This window comes from Ooceraea biroi, chromosome 12, assembly GCF_003672135.1.
Source record: "Ooceraea biroi isolate clonal line C1 chromosome 12, Obir_v5.4, whole genome shotgun sequence".
Lineage (NCBI taxonomy): Eukaryota > Metazoa > Arthropoda > Insecta > Hymenoptera > Formicidae > Ooceraea > Ooceraea biroi.
Genome location: NC_039517.1, coordinates 8,316,795 through 8,341,871, shown reverse-complemented (window position 1 = coordinate 8,341,871; position 25,077 = coordinate 8,316,795). Strand labels below are relative to the sequence as shown.

At 44.1% G+C, this 25,077-nt stretch overlaps 1 protein-coding gene across 2 annotated transcripts; it reads right to left on the bottom strand.

The window, feature by feature from the left end:
- Positions 1-1,786: 1,786 nt before the first annotated feature.
- On the bottom strand, positions 1,787-8,932 carry LOC105284271 (DNA ligase 1). 2 transcript variants are annotated; one of them, XM_011347642.3, is made up of 8 exons: positions 8,287-8,932; positions 5,307-5,568; positions 4,679-4,969; positions 3,464-3,786; positions 3,073-3,316; positions 2,521-2,746; positions 2,112-2,424; positions 1,787-2,053 (listed from the first exon to the last, which is right to left on the bottom strand). In XM_011347642.3, the coding sequence occupies exons 1-8, from the start codon at positions 8,455-8,457 to the stop codon at positions 1,892-1,894; spliced, it is 1,992 nt and encodes a 663-aa protein (XP_011345944.1). In that variant the 5' UTR covers positions 8,458-8,932; the 3' UTR covers positions 1,787-1,891. The 2 variants fall into 2 exon arrangements, with proteins under 2 accessions (XP_011345944.1, XP_011345945.1); XM_011347643.3 differs by having other exon boundaries at positions 3,073-3,211; positions 8,287-8,930.
- Between the last annotated feature and the right edge of the window lie 16,145 nt (positions 8,933-25,077).

The window sequence follows — 25,077 nt, the reverse complement described above, 5'->3', positions numbered from 1 at the left end:
GATTTACAGGATAGATTTGCGTCTTGAAGTCGCACAAGCACGTCAAGAACGCAACCGGTACAACGAGACACATTGCGAGAGATTTTTTACTTTATAATAAGCACAATTAAAGTATCGTGCAACATGTAAAACGTAAATTTGGTTTCAATTTCTGTCGTTTGAGCGTACGAATGCGTTTTCTCAGATTTTTTTATTTCTAGGCTTTATTTCAGGTTTAATTTGCAGGACAAACTTGATTTTCGCTGAAAAAAAAGATCTGGATTCTCGTAGTTGCATTAATAATCAAAAGCATAAATCAATTCCACGAAATCGCCATCTTGTCAATTTCTGTTCGGCAACTCTAGTCTTGTTCTCTTTAGCTGCACTTCTTTTTCAAGGGAGTGGCACTGCGCTAGTCTAGTGATCTTCAGCTAAGTTCAAGCAGCTGGAGGCTAGCGTCGCGGCTGTGATTGGATGGTTACTAGTGACTATTGGCCGATCTGCACTGCATTGGTCGATTCATCTTCAGCCGTTGTAGCTCTACGCGATTCACTTTCTCGGAAACACAGTTTCAAATTTCGGTAAACAGAGTACTCTCAAGTGAGTATCGAGTTAATTTTGCAACTTGGCCGAGTAATATCTCTTATTGACTGTTCGATATTATACTAACAATAAGCCGAAAGCAATTTTATATTTTACATCGTGAAGCGTGCTGCACGCAATATGCGATTGATATGATGGTTAGTCCGCGGATCGGATCGAGACGATTGAACGATAATGTCTCCCCTCCGCTGGAATATATCTCGATTTCTTTTTATTTCTTTATTTATTCGAGACATTTATTTCGTCAAAGACATCGTTCGCTTTAATAATAATCTACCACGAGAGAGGCTCTCTGCTCGGTCAATAGTAATTTATTACAAAATATTTTACACCTTGATAGCAAAAAAAAAGAAGGAAGGATAAAGTCTTCCCATCGCGAAATATCGAAAATTTTCTTTTGATAAAATACCGAAATGTCATATGTTCGCGTAACTTTGTAACAATAATAATTATGAAGCGTCGAATAGCATTAAATGAACGTGGAATTATTTAAAATACATTGTTGAATAAATATGTTGCAATGTAAAGCACTCATTGCATTCATAGCACTCTTTAGAAAAGTATTTCTAGTAAGAACGTTGTTCCACGATCGTCCGATCGCTTTTTAAATATTTCTGATATTTCGCGATGCACAGAGATGTCCGTATACAAGCGACTAATCAGAAATTTGCGTATGTATGCACGATGGCGATGCGTATATAATGTTCATTTTTAATATTACGATACTATATAATGTTTTTGAATTGCAAGTGTTTATATTCCGTGAAACTTGGCGCGGCCTTCCAATTTATCAGTCTCTGACAAATGAAAAGCCTGCAGCTCGTATTTACAATTTATATATAACGCTAAATGCAATATTAAGTTTATATAATGTATGATTAAGTGATGCAGTCGTTTCCATGCAATATGAAAATTATGAAAAATTATGATATTTAAAAAACTAATTATGAGCAAAGTTATAGCAAAGTGAGCTGAAATAGAACACTGCATTTAGCGTTAATTGATGCAGGCTGTTGCGCTTGGAATTCAATTTCACGGAAGCGAAATTGCGACAAATATGTTTCGAGCATTCGTGTAAAATACCCCGTGCGACAGAATCGGCGGACAGACATCTTTGCGACACGCTGCAGGTTTTCCCCGCAGAAATCCCACGAGCGAATGTGCATGTGCGATGTGTGTGATGTGTGTAATTATCCTTCTCTCGTAACCGTACAATTGTCTATATTTCAATGAGTAATATTTATACGTGTATACAATCTCAGCAGTTGGAAGTATCCCCCGTTCATGCGGGGGTGGGGGGACCAGGGGTCTAACCTAGTTCCGCCAAGACGGAATCAAGATCCTCCTGCAGGCGGAGGCTGGCCTCCCGTTGCTTCACCAGGTCGTCTTTGATTCTGTCCACTTGCGTCTTGAGCAGGTAGTTGCCCTTCTTCAGGGCCACCAGTCGTCCCTCGTGCTTCTTCACGCGTTTCTGAAAACGGAACGTGAATCCGAGAGTTGCCAAAGTTTGCAATGACTGCATAACTCACCTGCAAATTGGTTTTACGCTTTTCTGCAGGCGCCCCTTCGTCGTCAGTCTCGGACTCTTCCTCCTCCGATTCTTCTGATTCCGACTCTTCCTCGGACTCGGTCTCCTCTTCCTCCTCCTCCTCTACCTCCTCGTCCTCTTCCTCCTCTTCTTCTTCTTCGTCCTCGTCGGTTTCCGCCATCAGCTTAGCCATCTTGTCCACTTGCTTGTGCAACTGCTTGTACTTCTTCTTTTCGTCCTTCAGCAGCTTTTGCTGCTGCTTGATTTGCTCCTTCAACGCGTGCCTCTCCTTCCTGGCGTTCACGGCTTTGTTTCTAATCAAGAATAATTTATTACATTTCGTTTCTCTATTTTGTAACGTATCATTTATATGATTCCTCTTGCTGTGATCTTCGAGACTTTGTACTCACTTGAAATTCTTGATTTTCGTGTTGAGCAGCTTGATTTCCCTCTGCTCACGTTTCTCCGCGCTAGCTTTGGGATCCTCGTCCTCGTCTTCTTCCTCTGTGCTCTCCTCTTCCTCCTCGCTCGTGTCGGGGACGTCCTGTTTGTCTATACTCTTCTGTTTGTCTATACTCTTCTGAGATGCGATTTTGGCGACGTCTTTCGCGCTTGGGCAACCAGCTAGCGCCATTCCTGTAACATTATACCAACCGACGTCTTCCCAATCCTCTGCTAGTTCTATTATCGGTTCAGCTTCAATTGATGCAGGCTCTTCTTCTGGTGAGCGAAGCGAAGGTAAGCGGAAGGAAAGAGAAGCAAGGAGCAGTTAATAGATTAGTAATTATGTGAAAAAAGCGCAATGTTAAAAAACAAATGCAGTTTGCGTCGAACTAATAATAAGTCTCGCTTAAAGACAGCGTCGATGCTAAAGCCAATTAGAGAAAGTTTAGCCAAGAACGCGATTAATTCAGAAATTGCTGGCGAAATTTAGCGAAATAAGCAATTTTAAGCATACGTACCGGCTTTCATGCGTCTCTCCAACACCGCATACATCTTTTTCATTTCTTCTAACTCGTTCTTCGCCTTATCCCTTTCCTCAGCAGCGATTGCGTATTCCGTCTCAGCCTTCTCCGCGTCTTTCCTCGCTTGCTGCACCTCCTGTCTCAAGGATTCCGTGAGTTTCTCATCTTGCTGCTTGCTTTCCTGAGCGTTCTTTTGGAGCTTCATACGTTCCACTTCTGTCTCGAGATTCAAAATTCTTGCCTGCGCATAATTGTCATGATAACGTTCAGCAAAGCATCGTGCGAATGTAAACTAAATAAATTAATTTAATTAAATGAATAAAGTAACATGTAAAGTTCAAAATTAATTATCAAGTATAGGTTGTACAATCTTGTTAAAAATTCTCACCTGTAATCGCTTGTTGTCTCGGTCCAAAGCCTCCTTGTTCCTCAATTCCATCGCGAGCATCTGCTTGGTGCTCTGCAAATCATCCCTCACAGCGTCAATGTCGTCCATCTCGTCCTGCATAGCGTCGTCCACCGGCGCCTCCTCAGCCTTCTGTATTTGTTCTTCTATCGTCATTTGCCGGCGGAATTTCCTCAGGCCCTCCAGTACCGGCTTCGAGCGATCGTTGGTCCTCACGCTTTTGAGCTTCACGCCCTGCTGGATCTGCTTCAACAGCTGATTGTGCATGTTCGACTTCTCGGACTCAAACACGAAGTGGGCCTTGCCTAATGGGTACAGACAGTTGATCAGAATAAAAGCGCACGCAGATGTTGCCACTCCATCGTGTCTGATTTCTTCTCATTCTGGTGAAGAAGTGTTCCACGGATTTAGCACGTGTTTGGACAACGTGTTTGGTAAAAATTAACTTTGATTTCAATTATATTGAAATTTACTTATTAAAAGGTTGGTCTATCGCAGATCCGGATAACACTTCGTTCAGCTTGACGTATGCGTCTTGTGGACGCTTTATCAGAAATGAAGTGATTGATACTTAACGCTTCGCATCGACGCACATATTTTTAACGAGCACGACGTGTCAATCGTGAACGACGAACGATCCGTTCTCATTTTCCGTCGGGGAACGTCGATTCAGTGAGGTCCCCTGGTCACTGCTCGCTCGCGTGACAGGGAACAAGGGGGAAGGCGGGATGTCGGTAAACCCATTGAGAAACACGAAGACACCAGTTAATTCAACGGCAATCAATTAACAGTTTAATTAGTCCAACAGTTTAACAATGGATAAACAGGTCTCGCCTATCGAGGGGGGTGTGAGGGTGTTTCGGGCGACAGAAAGGGGGGACGTAGCAACGAAACAATACTGCTGGCTATTTGCGCTACGAACGGCACGGGAACGTAGGGGAACGTGCTGTTGTGTTAATCGAAACTCCCGTTCGTTATCTAATTAAATTGCGCTATGTCGCCGAGGTTCCACCGAACAAACATGCGCGCGCGAGCGCACGCGAAAGGAAAGCGGAAGTACAGGGGAAGCTTCGCGAAGCACAGTCTCTCTCTAATATTATCGACGACTTCTCTTCCTAAGAGGGCACATTTCCTACAAAGGGGGAAGACTTGGCCCGATGGGCACCCGACGAGGATCGAAGAGGGTTCGACGATCACCTGCTGGGTCGGCCGTGACTTTGTTCACCCTCTCGATGAGAGGTGCGCTCCGGTCGTTGCATTTCACGTGCCTGAGCGTCCTGCCGCTCTCGACCTCTTTCATCATGCTAGCCCAGTCCGGCCGCTTCCTTGGCCTGGACTTTAGCGTTTCCAACTTCTGCATTTGTTTGTTGTTCAGGGGCGGTAGATCCTTGAGAATCGTCGTCCTGCTAGGCGGCGGTGGTGGCGGTCGCGGGGGTGGCGGTGGCGGAACGTTCGCTCGTGATGAGCTCTTGGATAGAGTTGGTGCACCTTGATGCAAAGAATGGTCTTTCAATTCAATAGAAAATAGCATCGTTAAAAGAAACGTCGATTATTTTACATTTAATAGTAACTGAGAGGCAGACTGGAGATTTCATAGCAATTATTTCAGCTCTCAATTTTGAGTTAATGTCAGGTATACATGATCTTTTCGTCGCGGACACGTCTTTTACATTAATTTTTTCTATTATATAAATCAAAGATCCTACGAATCACATTTTATGTCAAAGAAAAATGCAGAGCTGAAATAATTGAAAAGATTCACGTTTTTCTGTGTGATATTTATGAGAAAAGAAATGTGAAAGAGAAGGAATGCCGTTGCTCTTACCTGTGGTGCTCTCGCTCTTCGAGAGTGGTATAATGTCACCTCGTGATCGAGATCTGTCGATGCGAATCTGTCGCTCGAGCTGTGGCCTCGAATTTGGCTCTTGTCGTCCATTCTCGCGTGGCTTCGTCGGCTTCGCCGGTACCGGTCGGCTACTTGGAACCTTTTCATTGTTCGGTTGCGATGGTATTATCGTGATTTTACTCTGTTTGCGCGGTTGCGCATCTGGAGCAGGCGTTGCCGGTTCTGCGGGTTTCGGCACACTCTATTAAAATTTAAAAAAAAAGTTTCAGTTTTGTTATAGTATTAATGACACACGGCATAAATTGATTTTTCTAGTACTTTAAATCTCTTTGCTATCTTTATTTTTCGTAAACATGTTGCATCGAGAAGAATAATTATCACACATTTCGCACAAAGTAGCTGTGATAGAAAATAGAAAAAAAAAGAATCGTCTCCTCTCTCGATCAGTTTAAGCTGGAGGAAAGAGATGAGAAAAAGAGAGAAACCCGAAGAATTTTCTTGGCAAGTCTCGAGGAGTTTGTTTCGCCGGCTTTAAATATAATTCACATTGAATTTCGAGGTGTCACGTTCTTCGATCGTCATCATCGCGCAGTTTCCATCTTTCGAGATAAATAGCTGTCGTGGAATCTATGTTTTATTTTTGCGAAAATCGGCGCTGGGAACTTTCATTCATTTGATTCATTATTTTGTACTCCCGTAAAAATTGTTCGGCTGAACATTTTGCTTTTCGGCGAAGGGGAAAATTTTCCTCTGTTCTTGTACATGTTCGTGCTGCATCGCGATCACGGTTTTCGTATATGTTTAAGCGAAATCGCGGTATAAACGCGTTAAGAAACTGGCGGAAGACGCAGCTGGCAAGCCATTTGAAATAGAAACGCGTGTTCTTTAAATAATCGTGACCCAGAGGCTTATATGCGAGCACGCGTACGACGAATCTCGATTTCCGTCGCATCGAGAAAACGAAATCGTAATTGACAAGCACGTGTGGCATGTAGCACTTTGACGAACGACCGTGAACCACTTGAATTTGCACATTGCAAACTTTATGGAGAACGTTTTAATTTCGCTGTTACAACAACAATCATCTATTCATCAATGCGCTTTGGATTGATTGAAATAAAAATAAGGATAGTAAAATGAGTATCTTAAAATTTGCACAGAATTTCATTTTTGCATTATTGCTAATTTAATTAGCAAATTTAATAACAAAATTATGTTATATCCATTTATATATTATATATTTCGAATTAGTTTTGAATTTCGTGAATTAGTTGAAAATAATTCGATTAATGAAGATCTTGCAATCTGAATTTATATCACGAATTTGATATAAATTCAAATCTTTTTCGTTGATGATCTAAGCGCGATATGACGTCAAATCACGCAAAATCTTCGCACGTCGCGATTTCGAGAGTTACATGTAACGGCGTGTAATCTCAAATTACATATTGTATATTGGCAGCGCAATTTCGTAGTCTGTTATGGATCGTCGCCAAGAGATCGAAAGTAATTGCTCGAGAATTTAATCGCGTTCACGCAATGCAGAGAAATAAACAAAAATAAATAGGGAAATAAACAAAACATTGATAATTCCGAGCGTATTAGAGGATTTCATAATTTGAACTTTCTTATCAGAAATTGTACAACTTCAATGAGCATATACTTAGTGCTTCAATGAACTATAAATGAGTTTATATATTTGTGATCTATAATCTGTATAAATTTCAATATTTGGACAATCAAGTTTCGACAACTTATATTGGTTTTATATGACAAGCCTCATTTTTCTCATTTTTCGGATTGCTATTGTGTTTGTTCTAAATATATTTTTGAATAAAGAAAATTCTCCATAAAGAGCTAAGTATTTAAATGGAAATTGATGCCACGAGGTGTACTGTTTGGATACAATGGCTTGCATCGAACTACGTGCCATCCAAAATGTTTATCACGTTAACTCGTTGCAAGACACCCACACTGGCGCTATTAATATCACGGTCAGTATAGCGAGGTCCGCTGACTTTGAAACCCAATATCTGAATGGAAAAAGGCTGCAAAAGTTGCACAGAACGCTAGCTACTCATGCGTGATTTCGACGGAAACAGACGCGGATTGTGTTACACGATTTCCGTGCGAAAAAAGCTGCGATTCGAGTTGTTCGTGCGAATAAATCCGCCGTCTTGGCCGCAGTCGAATGGCGCAGTAGATCGAGATCATTATATTTTCGCGCAATTCCGCATCTTGTATCAATCAACATTAAATTAAACACTATTAAGAATACCATTATATTACCACTCGTTAAGTAAAATATTATTTGATGAAAAAGAATAAAAACATAGAAAAATCGATTGAATATTTGCTAATACAATATATTTTTATCATGCATAACTTTTTTGAAAATGCATTATTCTATAATAAGCAGTTTTCTTTAGAATACTTTACCCTTTGCGGTCCTATGTCGAATGTGACTCGATATTACGTTTCGAATGCAACAGCAGTTATTCTAAGAATATTTCTCGTAGTGTCATAGTCGTATCCACTTTGTGTATATATTGATGTAATTTGATACTAATAGAGATAAGAGCTGCGTCGCATATTTTGACCGGCTGGTACGAAACTGCGAATGTAGCGCGGACCAGAAACTGAAACGAAACTGTGAAAATTGCGCGACCGCAAAGGGTTAAATACACAAAAGATACATTGAAAGTCTTAGTTATCTCCCGCCATCTTTGCAAATGTTTTATCACCCTATGAGAATTCAAAAACGTTTCTTTTTCAGTGCGAAAGTATAAAAGTATAAAAATATCAAATCGCATCTTTCTTTAAAAGCGATTCACGCGGTATTCCATCGCAAAGATCTTCCATCGTCTCTAACAGATAATAAAAAATCCCCTATGCTAAAGTACTTCAAGATAATCACGCCAAGTGATATTGAATCAACCTTTTTAAGGTTCTCACCCACCTTTAAAGTGACTTGAGTGAATGCCGGCACATCCTCGGTCTTCGGCTTGGAATCTCTGCGTGCATTGAGGGTCCATGGCGCGGTGGGCATGGGCAGAGGGTTCGGACCATCCTTGACCCATGGTGGTCGAAAGGTGGTCCTCTGCGGTGGCTGGCCACCGGCGCCGGGCATTTTTACTCAGTGTCCTCTCTCACTGCAGTCGGAATGATCTTGCTGCACCTTCAAGGGACCTCTCGCGATATTCTTCTTCCGGTTCGCGGACGCTGACGTCCGTAGATCGGCAATTCGTAGTCGCCTTACGCGCGATAATTCACGAGATGATTTTTCGATGATGATCCTCTCGAGAACGTGCGCGATGCGCCACTGACGCGCTTCTGGATCGACCTGGTGATCGCGGTGGGAACCTCCGCGTGTGGGCGAAATCTGGCGCGACCCACTTCTCGTTGTCTCTTGGAAACCGAATTGGTTCCCGGATTGGTTCCCGGATCGCGCGCAGGAGATCCGTGGATCCGTGGCACGTATCACGAAGATAGATGTGACCACGGCGGTAAACGAATGGCAAACGGCACCGCGATGCTGACAACGTACCCGACGTTTCTCCCGACGATGACTTCGGGGTCGCGACGGGATCGAAGAATTTTTCGTGAGTCCGGGAAAGATCGAGACCTGGACCGCGCAACAGGCAGGCCGCGCGAACTGCACCTCCCTAACCGCATGATATTTCCGTCCGCGTGACGTCATCGAGAGACGCGTGCCCGAAATAGAAAGACGATGGATCCTCCTCTCCTCTAGGACGTCCTCGGCGACGTGCTCGTCGTCGTCCCGATGTCTCCGTCGCCTCCGTTTCGCATTGTCTTACGACATTCGCGTTCTACGTCTGTTTACGATACATCCGCATCGATCATGACCGGTTGCGAAGGCCGACCGAATTCAGGGTCGATCAAGCCTCCAATTCCGGAAGTACTTTAGCCAGGTACTGATACGTTAGTATCGATATGTTAGTTGATGCCGCGAAACGCACAGAATTAGAAAAGGTAAAACATGATTAAATAAATGATAGATCAATCATTTCTACGATGAGATATTTTTATTGATAGACTTATATAAATGTTGATCAAGCTAGAAGTTAAGAAATGGAGCAAAGGAAAATGTAAAATTTTAACGAAAAGTTTAATAGTTTTATCGTACGTATTGTGCATATATGTTAGCAATTGCAATCCATTAGGCGACTGAGGAAGAAAGAGGTTGCTTTGATTGCCTCATTTGACCGTGAATATGCGGCTAAAAGGGTCTAGGACATGCACCTACTTCTAGAATTAGTCAAACCGAAAATCATGAATCATTCGCGTCTTCTTCCTGGTTCGTCGCGCGGTTCGGCGCGAACGCATTCAGCCACATTCGCAGATTGCATGCCAAGTGGTACGTCATCGTGCATGCTTCACGTAGATTTCTCAATAGATCGCAAATAGGATCGCTGAATAGATATAAATTTACTTTTTTCGGAAAGCTGCAAAAATGATGTAGAGATAATGGTGAAAAGATGATACATAAATAATGCGATCGGGTCACAGAAGAAATATTATATATATAATGTATTCTTATCTATTGAATGTTCTTAAACGTGATCGATAAAATAATTTTTATTTTAAAACAAAATAATTTTAATTATCATAACATGTGCTACAATTTTCAATTCGCGATTTCTCTTTTTTTTTAAATTATGTATGGTGAAATATAGTAAATTGAAATATAGTGTAAGATAGTGTTGAAGTTTAGCGTTCCGCTATAAATATTCGCGAAATAAATCATTAAAAATTTTAGTCGTAAACATTCGTTAAGTATCATTAAAAAGAGACTGCCGCGTCGTGACTGATTGTGTATAAAGTGCATTCGAAGGATGTGCCAAATACTAAGAACTTCTTGGCAGTTGATCTCCTCGAAACCTGATGAACTGCGATGGACGCCGAAGGAATTCATCGCATAATTGGTATGTGCTTAATTTTTACATTTATAGAATAAAGCAGCAATAATATATTTGTAATTTATAAATTGTACTGATCTTTTACAAAACTCTTTAAAATAACGTAAGAAATGAGTAAATAAGATAATCGAAAGGAAAGCAAGATTAAAATAATGCAATATTAAATATAGTTACTTCAAACTTTTAAAAATATGTGTAAAAATTTAAAAATATGTAAAAGAATAGCACAAATACATAGAGAAAGATCGCTTGAGGTTGCCATGAAATGGTAAGAGCACTTTTTATGCTCGCTTGCTCTCGGATGCTACGCGAGATAGCGCTACAAGTTCCACATCGTGCAAATAAAAATATATAATAAATACATACTGATATAATTGAATAGATAAATATATTCTATGATATATATTTTGCGAAACATCAGCTCGTTACGATATATAAAAGATTTGGAAAATAACTCATCTATTTAACTGCTATGCATATACATCATACTTTATACATATTTCATTACACATGTAATTCTTATATGTATCTATTTATTACATACATTCTCTCTTAAATGAAGACATAATTCTCGGGCGTACTTTTTGTAATCCAAGTTTAATTAACAATTAATAGTTTTCAATTTAACGTTGGTATTCATTGCAATCTATCCTTGACAAAAAAGACTTGCGTATAATTTTCCAAGTATCTACCCCTTCACGCGAAAGTAGTTGCCAAAATTAAAAGTAGAAGAAAGGTCGGAACTTTCTCATCCGCACAACACGTGTACAGTCGCCGGGTGAATTAAGACTCTATTATTACCGTCATTATTGCCGAGCCTGAGAGTCCCAATTAAGGCGAATGCTCGTCGAGCTTCTGCTCGAGGGAGGGCGAAGAATTTCCCATGAATTTGCAGCGGGTATGGCTAGGTGGTCGCCATTAATCCTCACGCGTACGCGGTGACAACCACCGAATTAGTCGGGCGATCTGTCAAAAAGCGCATTTCCGTGGGTAGGCGTGCGTTATATCCGCCGTCTCGGCAGAACACATGGCACTCTGCTCGCGGGACACGCGCAGGCACGCACGCATCTCTAGCGCGAGATGAAAGTACGATGCGCGCGTGTGTGCGTGCTTTGGAGCAAACTTTTCGTTTTAATTTTTACAAACATCATTTCGGTCATTTCATTCATTTATATGTGATCCCGTGCCGCATGATCCACATTTCATACGTGTTACATAATCCCCATTATCTGATCTCCTCATATTATCGTTGTAGTATCATTGTTTAAAATACGTACCTACATATAATGACATTATATTTAATTATTGCGACACGTATAGTTTTTCTCTTTGTCGTCCTGCCTTTAATCTTGCACACGAAAATTTAGTTCGCGCCACGAGGTGTTCCATCATACGTTGTGTGCCCAACGCATTACCCAAGCCGCTTTGATGCGAATATCTAGTACAAGAACCATCAGGAACGAACAATGGTTTTCGTTTCTTTTTATGGAGTAAATTTTTTGTCCGCATCGGATTTAAGAAGTTGGTATTGCGCGAAAATTTCCGCGGGGAAGTTTATCAGAATTCTCAATGATTTCCGATCTCGCTTTCTTCGGAGAAGTGCTCCACGCTCGGGAGGGAAGATTTTGAGAGGATTATTTGGCGGTGCAACTCGCGTTTCAAGGGACTCGCAAGAGCCGAAATCCAATTTTGTCGATCTCTGAAGATTAGTCTCGTTAAGTCTCTAAGAAAGCAAGTCCGAATCGCAAACCCTTCGTTCGAAGATGATTTTAACTCATCATCACGCTGAATTTCTGGCTTTCCCGAAAGCTCCTTGAGCTTCCGTAGAAAGGAAACCTTTCGCGACAATCTCACATTACAATTTTCCCGGGACTTGCGCTGCCTGACCCACGGGTGCCATGTCTGGCGTTTTCAACCCTGGACGTGCACACGCGTGCACACGTCGCGCGATGGAAGCAAGGTACGAGTGAAGGGAGCATGAGGAAGAGAAGGAGGAGGAGGAAGAGGAGGAGGAGGAGGGCGGCACTCGTAATACATACGTGCATCGTGCGTGCAATGGCCCGTAAAAGCTGACTGGCTGCTCGGCACCCGAGAGAGAAGAGGGATGCAGCCACGCCAGCTATGTTAATTAAACGCGTTTCTAGCCCCCGCATAGGAAATCGGAGAAAAAAGAAGCCGCGGGAACAGGAGGAGAAGATGAGAAGGAGGAAGAAGAAGACAGAGAGGAAGAAACAGGGAGGAGACAGGGGGAGGGCCAGAGAAAGGAGCCTGAAAGAAAGAAGGAGGAAGCGAAAGGGAGAGTAAGAGAGAGAAGAGTGCCGGGCTAATAACACGTCCCGTACGAGAGACGAATGTACGCCACACGCCCGTCTCTTCTTTGCTACTTCTTCTTCTCCTTCTTCTTCATCATCATCTTCTTCTTCTCCTTCTTACTCTTCTTCTTCTTCTACGTCTCCTGTCTTTCTTTCGCTCGCGTGCGGTGCATCTCACGAGCCGTCTTTTTGCCGCGGGAGGGAATCGAGCGACGCGGCCGAAAGAATCGCGGAGAAGCGCGGAGGCCGACGTACATACGAACGAACGGACGGACGGACGGACGGACGGACAGGCGGGCGACGAGAGCGTCTGCGAGACTTTGTAGGAACTGGAGTGAAGGCAAATTGGAGTATTAATTATCCCGGGCGGGCGTGTATGGGAGTCGATCCGCTCTCGGTCTCGCGCGACGGCCAGAGATTGCGTCTTGACGTCTTCAAAGGGTTGAAGCCCGGCCTGTGGCTCTCCCGGTTCCGCTCTCTCGGCTGGGAGGAGTCCTCTGACGACCGGGATTTCGTCCGTACGACGATAACGACGACGATGGCGAGTGGGATAATCGTGCTCGCCGGCAGATAGATAGAGAGGACAGGACGCGGGAAGTGGACTGAAAAGCAGCCGTTTCCAGCGAGATGACCAGTCCTCCTTCCGCCATAAAGCTAAGCGCGTTAATCGCGCTCGGTAATCGCCGAGCGATGGGGTGGTCGGTTCGCTCGCTGCATGTGGGGTATGTAAACCCCGATCGAATTAGCGGCCTCTTAATCAAAAGCGCCGGTAGCGTAGGCACGAGACTAAGACTTTACGATGTAATGAGATACACGTAAGGGGAGATACGTAGATACGATTTCCCAGACACGGACTCTTCAAAGACGACAGCCCCGAAAAGAGCCTCGGAGGATCTCCTTCGCGAGACGAGAACGCTCGTCAGCCGCCTGCTCTGATTGCGGAGCTCGTTGTCGCTTTTCGGGCGCGAGTCCTTCTTTGTCCCGAGTCGCGCTTCGCTGCTCAACGAGGAGGACGTGGTCCGAATCATCAATTTATTATAACGAGGCGCGCTCGTAGACATTTGTCAGAATATTACGCCGCACCGTAGTCGTCGACGATGCACCGCGGCAGTAATAATTCTCGATGCGCCGACGACGACCGGAGGGCAGAGCGCGGGGATGTGCTCGTTCGTTCGTTCATTCGTTCGTTCGTTCGTTCATTCGTTCGTTCGTTCGTTCATTCGTTCGTTCGTTCGCTGCGAAACAAGTTTTTCGGTAATTTCGCCGGCTGGCCGGTCGACTGACCGTCTGGCCGCTCGTTGTCCGTCTTTCCTCGCTGCTTTTTGACAGCGTCCCGTTGCGGGTAATCACTTCCTGAGCCTAATGGTTCGCGGTGGAAAAAGCGCCCGAAAAACTTGACGATTGTCCTCGAGAAATTAATCACACGTCTCCATGAATTGTTCGGATACTTCGCGATCCATCGTCACCCTTGTGCATCCGGAGGTTTGTACATCTGCGTCACTATCGATGAACGTTGAAGCATCGTTAACAAACGCGAGAGTTATCCTCTTTTTTGGAGAATCAGGTAAAGCTACTTTAATGATTATTCAGCGCCGAATTAAGAATAAACTTGAAACTGTATTATGAAACTTCGATCGTAACGTTCATTGAGCTATCTTAGCCTGGTGCACTTTTCGTGTTTAGAGAATCTTCGAAATTAGATGGCGAAAGTTGTTATTTTTAGCATCGAGAGTAGGTCTATCGAAGTTCTTGTTTTCCACGTCGGGATTAGATGGCGAAACTTTTCTCGACTCTCGTCAAAGTTTCACCCCAGTGATGACGGCGTTCTCGCGCGTTGTCAAACGGTCGCACTCGTGATCTCCATTCCTACAATGGGCTCTTTCACAAAAAATCGTGTCGAGAGCGACCCGAAAGGGCGATATGAGTCGCGCTGTCGACAAATTAGCCCGGCGAAGGGCTGTCGGTCGGTCGCAGGGCGCCCGACGCCGCTGTCATCGCCGTTTCAGGGAAACGCACGTGGATCAGGAGGGCCGGGAAAGGAAGCGACGGAGTACATATGCCCGACGAGGGCACTTAATCATCCGGGGAATTTTTCCGCCGACAACTGATTACCCGCGCCCGAGTCGAACAGCTGATTAACACGTTTAACGCGCTCTCCCTATCCCTATCCGTGAAAACGATATAGTCGCGTCGGAAGCCGCCACTTCCGTGACGAACTACTTTATTTTTACCACGAGCGTGTGTCGGCGACGAGCGGGTGTCAAAGTGGCTTTGGAATGCTCTTTGGCCTAATGAGAAATGGGAATCCTTATGGATACTCATTAAAATGCTTGTCGTGCATTGTTTCATATAATTGTTTCATAACTATAGGACCTCTCCGATAAAACGTTGCGAACGTTGTTTTAATACGAATAAGGTTTCGGATTGAAAAAAAGTTATATGGTTAAGAATCGCTTATCCGTAAGAGAGAGTGCTTATGCAAGAAAAATATATAATATATAATTAAACATAAATATACATGAAAATTTAACGGGACGTCCATTCAGAAGTCAAAACTCGCACATTTAACACTTGAGGAGAGACTACGTGCGAATCTTTTTGACGGTAATAATTACGGTGGAGTTTTATCTTTCACGTTGTTTAATGCACCAGAGGACAGTAACATTGTCGTGTCACGCGTGGCTGATCGTTTTTGTCACCCTTTATAGCATGACGATCTTATTACGGGCGCTATTAAATTTCACGCAATTATAAATAATAAATTACGGTGTATCAGCGCACGCTGATAGATGAGGATCCAGCAGGGCGACGTATTACAATCAACGCATATTTATTATGCCATAATTAACCGGAAATTGTCGTTACGTTATTAACTAAATAACAATGTATCGCACGACAAATGGATGAGGTAAAATTAACGCTGCAATGCGTTATCATAATTATCATTATTATTTCCATCGCGCTTTTTTTCTCTCTCTTCCGCCACGCCGTGCAACCGAAAACCCGATAAACGCTGATAACGTCCCATCGACGATTTCGCGGACGTATTCTCGCGTGGAGTCTGCCACGTAGGACCTCCTGTTTCGAAGTTCAGGGATCGTTAACGCGGCTGCAGCCGAAATGATAAATCCTCGTACGTATGTACTTACGGAAACTTCGTGTGCGGAATTTCCGCCGAAAATTTATTCCCTTCGTTATCGCGGAGTCTCGCGGCGGCCTTGAACGACGATATCACGTATCTTCTCACGTAACGCACAATCATAAATCCTAGTCTACGCAACAACGCTATAAAATAATTCCGTGGGAAAAAAGAGATGCCTTTGTAGAGAAAAATAGACGAAGAAATATTGCATTCTGCCATCTCAAAGTTTACAGGATTATCTACATTAAAATCAAATATAATTATATCGAATTTTTTAATTTTTCATGTATATCAAAAAGTCAATACTTTATTAATAATGTCTACAGATGCATAACGTGAGACACTGATTTTTTGTAACGCGAGAAATAATTTATCCAGGATCTTACAAAACTTTCAAAAAAGAAAGATATAAAAGAACTTATCGTGCCTGAAATCTCGATTTCTTGTATTTGTATCATTTGCGGAACAGACCTGCTTTACAGCGTCTAAAATTGAGGGACTTTTGATATTCCAGTTAGATGGTAATTTTGCAAAAATCGCCGTCCAGTCGTCCAGCAAGCTCGATAATTAGTATTCCGCACCGATGATGATTATGGCGTATTGGAATCACCAGCTGCTCGTTGGCTGACTTCGCGAAGTCGAGGAACAGAAGAATATTGTCTCCTTGTAGGCTCACGGGGCGATTTTCTCACGGTGTTCACGTTGAGAGAGAGAGATAATTAAAGCGTGTCTTTGAGAACGATCACGAGGCGCGGAATTGGCCGTTGCACGCAACGCGAGTTTCGCAAAATAGTTTTGCGGTCAACCTAGCCACGGTCTTTGGGATTCTAATGCGTCTCGAGTCTTGCTATTTTTTTTACTATGTGTTTACGGAGAAGTCCGTCATAAGATACCGCGTATTACCTACCTTACGTAACGTTGGCGAAGGTAGTTGCTTATTGCTGCTCGATTGGACATTAATAGTAGAATACTAAGAAACACATTTGTAGAAATGTATTAAGAAAATGTGGAGAAATGGTAAAAGGAAGCAAATGTGACAAGAACATTCGTGCCAAAACATTAAAGTGTAACAGAAAGTGGAGTAAAACATTAATTGGAGAAAATGACAGATTATAAATGGAAATTCGCAAGAGTAGCAAAAAATGGTTAGATTTGGGAAGGTGCAGTTGTAAAATTCTCAGGAATTACAATCACAAAATTGAAATAATGAACTTTAGAATTTAGTTTACGATCTTTTTCAGAATTGTATGGAGAAATTTACGAGAAAAAAACATATTTTTTATATTTTATATTTTTAAATACATATCTTTTGTAATATCAATGAGATGATTAATTCTGTTGCATGATAACTGTATATATTGAAAACTTCATACGCTTACTAACATTTTACTTTGATATTTTTAACCGGAGATGATAGATGTTTTCATCTCTATCGCGAATACAGTTGAATCTTCCTGATTCGAGCCGTATGCGGCAATTGAAATATTGTCGCATACTAATGAGAGATTTCTCCTCAAAACGTGGCATTATCGATGAAAAGAAGGCTCATTATCGAAATAACCTTAATAGAATTATAATTAGCCCACGCGGTATACAGTATTGGATGCGAGCAATGATTATAGGCTGGATCACGTGATTAATCGCCGCAGGTGCAATAATTTATTGTCCCGAGTACTGCTACTTCTACTACCTCAGCATTAACATCTTCTTCATGTCGAGTCAATACGCGATGAATAATAATCGAGTATTGCCGCTTTGTAAACTTAGAAACAGCATACAGATGACTTTATATGGAAAGGAATTAAATTGATGGGAATTAAAATCAATAAAAAAAACTCAATAGGATAAATAGATTTCTTTTGTAAAATTTTCGTTTATTAAATACATGTTAAATGCATTACGTATTTTTTGATATAAATAGAAACGTATTATTCGATTATTTTCATTAATTAGTTGAGTCGATTTTCATTTATTATAGTTTAAAAGTGAACCCTGCTTGTACATCAATGTACATCGCCTACAAAGAATAATTCATGTAACAGATGATTATACGTATACGTATTATTGAGACAAAAGAGCTCTTTCAAACTGACTATATATTTCTTCCAACTTTGCTCAATTTTCGTCTTCCCTTTCGTCCCATAAACACCAGCAAGTTATGAAACAATTTCGCGGGGTTCTCTTCGGAATTTTCGCGAAACGCGAGCTTGAATCTCGTCGTCGCCGGAAAAGCTTCCTCCGTCCTTGCCTCTCTTTTTCTTTTCCTCTGTACGTCCTCGCGCACGCGAGGACAATTTTAAATATTCCCGTAAAATATCCTTCCGACATTTCGCCCCGATTAAATCCCGTATTCCACGCGCACGAGCGTAGAGCGGTCTGAAAAAAATGAGGGAGAAAAAAAACCGGGGAGAAAAGTCCCCGGGACCTCAATCTCCCTCAAATCCGCACAAAGAGAGCGCAGAGAAAAAGAGAGATGGTGAGAGAGGCAGAGGAAGAGAGAGAGCCCGTCGCGCAAATGGCGACTCCGAATTCCCGTGCGCACGGCTCAAAGAAAATATATTTATAAAATTCATGCCCGCGTCGACGTCCGCGCGCGCCCCGGTTAATCGGTTTCCCGAGGACGTTGATCAATTTCGCCTAGAAAGAAGGCGAGAGACACGAGGCAGAAAGAGAGAAAGAGAGAGAGCGAGTACGAGGGAGAGGAAGAACGCTCTCGCCCTCGCGGCGACCGAGAGAGCCTCCCTCCATCCACCTTCGGCCTCTTCATCACCGCCCACCCTTTTTTTCCTCCTGCTGCCACCCTCTCTATCTGTCGTTCTCCACCTATCCCGCGCACCCCCGTCTCACTCCTTTTTCGAGTCGCCGAAAAAATGCGCCCTTCGGGCAGGACTCTCGTAGCTTCCGTCGCTTCGAGATGCCATCTCTATCTCTCTCTTTCTCTCTAGTTTTCTTCCTCTCTCCACCACCCACCTCCTCGAGCTCGTCTTCTTGTTCGCCTTCTTCCCTCTCGCTACCTTCGCCATCAAGGAGATCCCGCACTTTTCGCAAGGGATACCCGAGAGCAAAGCGAAACCCAAAAGCCGCCCTCCATCCGCGCGTGCACGCATCCTGTACTGCAGCGTAAACAAACGCGCATATCCGGTGCATATCTCTCCCCCTTTCTCTCTCTCTCTCTCTCTTTCTCTTTCTCTGGTCCGAGAGCGGTGTGTAGACCCTCTCGTTTCTCCCGGCTCTCATCTCTCTGTCTCTGCAGCCAGTTACGCGGAAAAATAAGTTACACGGAGCCACCTAGGCACCCAGAAGAGAGTGGCCGCGCTCCAGCATCTCTTACCGCGTGTCTCTCCGATCTCTCCTCACTTTTCCCTCCTCCCCTAATCCTCTCCGTCCTCCATCTCCTCCTTCATCCTCCTGACGGCCGTCCTCCTCTCGCTCACGGACGCGCTCGCGAGCACGCCCGGTATGTCTGCGTGCACGTACATTAGGTACCTGCGCGCGTATATATGGGTACCTATCTATAGGTACCAAATGGTAAATGAGAGGGTAGACGCGAGGTCCGGACGCCCGCAGCTAGCGGCGACCCAAAGCTTCGTCTACCGCGGGGCTGTATGTGCCACCGCACGTACCGGGTGACCGAGAAGTGTCGGTATTTTTTTTTCCCCGGGCTCTCCGAGCGAGTTACGACAACCGGGCGTCGTCCGGCGGGACGAGGTGGAAGCGGTCGGAACCGCGATCCGAATCGTGAATTCCGAGTTCGGCGAATTCGACAAATGAACGTATCGCGACGTACCGCTATGACGATGGCTACGACGAAATTGAGTCGTTACATGATGACGATGTCGGTGTTACGTCTAATGATGTACAATCGAGATGTTTCTATCGCAACGCGCAGAGCTGTACGAGAAATTGTTTGGCCCGCAGATAAGAAAGATGTGGTACGATGCTACGGAGAAAGAATTACATTCGAGAAAACAGAACTAAGCTAGTTAAAAGAAAAATGAAACTGTTAGGAATTAGAAATAGAAAAGATACGTTGTCAGAAAAATATCTTTAATTACGAAATCATTTTCGTGATTTATCTCTTATTTAAAACCTTCATGTTATAATGGCAAAAACTATTAATTTTTCTTTAGGGTAGTTTTATAGGAAAGACTTTCCGCAGAAATCCTTGTTGAAATTATTGATTGAAGTTACAGAGCTGCAAACAATTCGTTATTGTTTTGTATCACTGTAATCATAAATTTCATTTAATTATTCTCCCCACGTTATTCCGTACGTTATGGTTGTCTTGCAAATATGCATAAATTGTCAAAGTGGTCATTTCTATTGAATGCGCTGACACTGTTATAAAATGCACTAATGTATTCTCGTCAAACTGTAGTGTATTCATTGCCGTTCCTGTCATCAGCGAAATTGCGACAATTGAAACGAAATTCGTAAAATCGTCCGAATCTCGTCCTCTACGCGTTGTCATGTGATTTTACTGGATCGCTTCGCGATATCCGCATGCATCCCCGTCGCATCCGCAAGACACAGTTACAGCTGCAAAATTTCGTAGAAAATCTCGACTTCCGGTCACTGCGCGGTTATGAAATCGTTAAGCCACAATGCCGATATTGAAGCAACTATTTGCTGTATTTACTGCACCATGCGAGGCGGATGCGACCGGTGAACGCGGATACACACGCGTGCGTTTCGCGTGCGCAAATTGGCAATCGCGCGCGGGCTCTCCCACGGAAGCCTACGTTAAAACAAACAAACCTGAGAGAGAAAGAGGAAGAGTGAAGGGAAAAGAGAAAAAGAGATAGAAGCGAAATGAAAGGCGAGCAATTTTCGTGAAATCGCGAGCGGCTCGTGCACGTGCGCGCGGGCGCGTGCACGGCCAGAGATGAAAAATTTTCTATATCGCGAACTATTATCGTCGCTTTAGCCGCATTCACGGCAGGCGCGCGTTTTCAATCGCGCCGCCGGCCCGTTGAGTGCATTTTGTTCACAATTCCGCACGGGGGGGCTGAATGCGGAGAGTACAAGGGCACAAGGGCGGGACGGGGGTAGCGGAGCGTAGAGAGATAGAAAAATTGCTACGGTCCGCGCAAATTTTCATATTTTTTCCACCGTACGATGGATGATAATTCGGAGGCGTAGCGAGATAACGCGTACGCGACAACTCGAAGAAAATGAGCGGCACGGGGAATAGGAATTGCGTACCCCATGAAAACAAAAAAGCAGTTCGGGCATTGCACCGTATACGGTGTGAGCCACGAAAATCGCGCGCCGGGGGACGCAGCGATGTAATTAAATGCATCCGAGAGAGGGCCGCGAGCGTAATCGAACGGCTGTCCTGGGAGTCCGCGTTACGCGCCGTAAAATGATTCATTTGTATTTATATTCGCTTTCGGCGGCATATATTTTCCTTAAAAGGCCTCCCATTACCGTTTCGATTAAGTCCGCGGCCGATGATCAACGGCAGATACACGCGAAAGCAAGCTTCGTCGCTTTTTGTTGCAACGTACGAAATCGGCGACTCCATTTTGCACGCGTGATTCTGGTATAACGAAGATACATCAAAAGTATTGCACGTGAACCATTCAATCCTACCAAGTTTGTAATTTTGATATCCCAAAAGAGGCATTTATCATGCACATATTTCCGTAGCGATGAATAATTGCTATTATATCTACTTTGCTCTTTCGTCAGCAATTTCTCTTATTCTTTCATCCCCTGCAAATAATGAAATATAGAACAATTCTTAATGATTGAATGTCATTCCCGAATTATTAATTAATCGCGCGATCGTTGCGTCTCGTAACATTTTCCCCGGGAATTCGTGCGCGAATATATATATACGTGCGCGCGTATCCATTCCCAGAGGGATAGCCTTAAAGAAAGGACCTCTACCCACGCTGTCCTCCCTCTTTATTTATCATTATCTTCCTGCTCTCGAGTTTTTCTCTGGTTTCTTCCGTTTCTCGGCCGAGAGGTGTGCCGAGAGGGGACATTCTCATCGCGTCGCCCTTTCGTGCCAGCTAGTCGTCCGGGCGACATTCTCGTTTCGCGAAGAACAATCTCCACGGCAGAAGCCGTACACGGTCGACCAGTGGTGGTGACGAAACCCCGGGAAATCCGGGGCGCGAGAAATCTCGCTGTCGCCATTCCGCACGCACGTGCGACTACGGGGCTTTTCGCCCCGGTGTAACGAATGGGGGGCCGTAGCCGGGGCTACGTGTAGGGTGCAATCTTGGTCGACCGATCTTTCGCGCGCGCCGCGGGATCAGAGCCCGGTGATTCGAATTGATTAACTTCCTCCCTGTTCCCGCTCTCTTTCCTCCGCTTCTGCCTCTCGTTCTGTCTCCCTTCTTTTTCACCTCCTCGTTGTTCTCCTCCTTCTCCGCCACCTCGTCCCTTCGCCCGACCCTCCTCGATGGAACAATAGTTCCCGTTTTCGCGAGGAAGCCGCATCGACATTTCCACGCGCGGAATAGTAATTCCTCCACGCGGGGCGAGATTCGATTTGCATTTCGATACTCGGCTCGGCCGGAGATAAAAAGCGCGACGGACCGCCGCTCTCGTACGTCGTTTAGTTTCGGGTCCGCGATCTCCCCTGCTGTCCTCGCGTACGTTAAATAAATGAAGATTGCGTTTCCACGTGCGAGTCGCCGGTAGGTATTAAATTATGACAGAGAGCGGAATGGATCTCGTTGCGGCGAAATCGAGAAAACATCTCGGCACCGCTGCGTCTTCAATTGCGATCAGTGTGCTTCGAATGAAAATGCGGTGGTTCCGGGATATTCGTCGGATTATTTACGGTTTTTACGAATTGATGGTTGCAATCGCAAATCGTTGTCAAAAAAACAACAAAAAGGTGCTTTAAAGTGGAAGAAAATCTCTTTACTTAAAACGATAAACAGCATATACTAAACAATAAATTTAAGCAATCCGATAGTTTGAAACTGAGCGAAGCTATTTACGACGAAATTTATGCAACGTTTATCGATTGAAGACGCGTTTGCTACTTCATAAAATAATTTTACGGATTACGAGTTAATACTGCCTAGATATAAAGAAGAACCACATTTTTCTCATATTCGTGAGTTCCTCTCGTGCGAGTATCTCAGATATTCTGCTCGCAATTTCGTCGCGGATTCCGTTCGATCGCGTCGATCCGCTTGCAAGCCGCGAACGAACGAAGACCGGAACGGCGCCGCAATTTGTCGACGGCAGGGTGTCGGGGACCAACACCTGTTACGATCGTACTTAGCGAGGATATTAAGTGGCGTTGCGATGCACGTTGGCCATAAAACGCCAGCCGAGGCGATCGGAGAGATCCCGGGACGGAGAATCGCCGATAAACGGCCGGTCGGCGCGAAAGGAACGGCGAGAGAAGCTCGCGATCGAAATCGGGGGCCCAGTAATCTGGACGGGCCCCGTGATATCCGCTGAGATCGGCCTGGCGCGACACCTGTTCGCCTTGTCAACTGCCATTAATTTTTCTCTTCCACTTTTTTATTCGCTGACGTGAGGTAGCATCGCGAAATCCACGTGTCGTCTTCCGGCATCGCGTAAACCCTGTCGCGAGCTACACGCTGAACGTGCTCATTACACACGTCGCGAGCCCGAACGCTCGACGGAATGATTGACGGCTCTTCGTGTTGTCGCGCGGATGCATTCCTCTTCGAGTTTGGTAGGTTTGTGATTTAAGCTAGAGTTGGAGACTCTGGACGTCATCGCGAAAAACATTTGATGTTCCATAGCGGTTGTGCGCCTTGAATTACAATGCGGTTGACGTATCTCGAGTTTACGTGACTGTAGAATACTGTCCTCAAAGTCAGAAATTAGAGAAATATCGTGATATTACAAGACTAACGTGTTGCATAAATATATCAAATAATTAAAGTTAGGGTATCTCTTCCTCCTGACTGCTGTTATCACAGAAATTGGCAGATGCTAGCGGACGCAACGAAGATTGTTTCAACGCTGACGCTTTAATAGTTTGCAAATTGCATCAAAAGTCTATTTTGACAAACCCGATTAAGCTGAAATTGAATAGAACAACGTGCGCAGTTGAAAAAAATTGAATTTGTTGGAAGAGGGATGGAGAACGACGCCGACGTCCAAACACATGCTTTTAGCATCTCCCATTTATATAATAAATTATTACAAATTTCAATTATCTCCATCACAGAATATACCTTCTTTTCGTCGTAAAATACTCGAGTTCTCTCCGCATGGTCCTTAAGTTAAATTCCCGTAAAAATGTTCGCGGTCCGGGCGACATCGAGCGTGTTAAAAATTACGCGCGGAGGCGGGACGCGCACCGTAGATAATGAAGACGACCGAGGTTCCAATTTCACCTCGCGCGCTAATTAAAAGAGCGAGGACCACCCGTTACATCCGTTTGTTTACGATCACCTCCGCGAAACCGCGCACGATATCAATGGCCGAATATTATTCGTCCCTATTATCGTTCGTCGTTAATTTTCCATCGCACGCGCGGCAGCGAATTCATAAAAAGATATACGCGCCCGATTTTCCATCAGCAATTTTTGCTTTACGGCCGACCCGCGCCGTTATCGGCGCCGCGAGCAATAACAACGCTCCGCAAATAATTGCTAAAAATTCATAGTGGTTAGCACTTACATGCGTAAGCGCGAAAACGGGGCCCTTTTTCACGTACCCCCATTTTTCGTGGTCGAATAAACGGTCGCTGAAGATACCTATCGCTGATGCAAAAAACCAGATAAAATTATCCGTGCAGACTCGTGTTCCATATTCAGCGATAATGATACCGTGAATTTGTTCACAATTCATACGTTAATATATACGACAAATAATGATATATGATTTCTGTGAATTTTCTGGGAATATGATATTCGTATTTGTAAATTGAGCAGAACTGTGGGTTGCTACATACGTGCACGTATTCATTAAAATGTATGGCAGATATCTCTATCAAAATAAAACTTGTAAAAATTCTCGTCTTGTGACGAAAACGCATTTGTTTCTCGCGGGATAACGCAGACACGCTATATATCTGAGGTGTGGAGACCGCAACGGCGTTTTTCATCAGTCCACGGTTTATGTGTCTGAAAACTGGCGCTGGGACGACATTAAACGGCGCGTGATTTATGGGAAGCCCAGTATTCCGTAAGCCGACAGGTCGCGTTTACCTGGCAAGGCAACAGGCAACCCCGGGCACCTGTTATCGGTCATCCGGTATCATTCGATACGATATATTATCAAATCTTGCCCTGTGACCGGAGGTGGTCGAAATGCCATTTCGGTATGGACGACAATTACGAGCCGCGTTATAGAGCCCGGTCGGTGCGAGTCCAGTGTAAATCAAACATAGGGTGTTACGA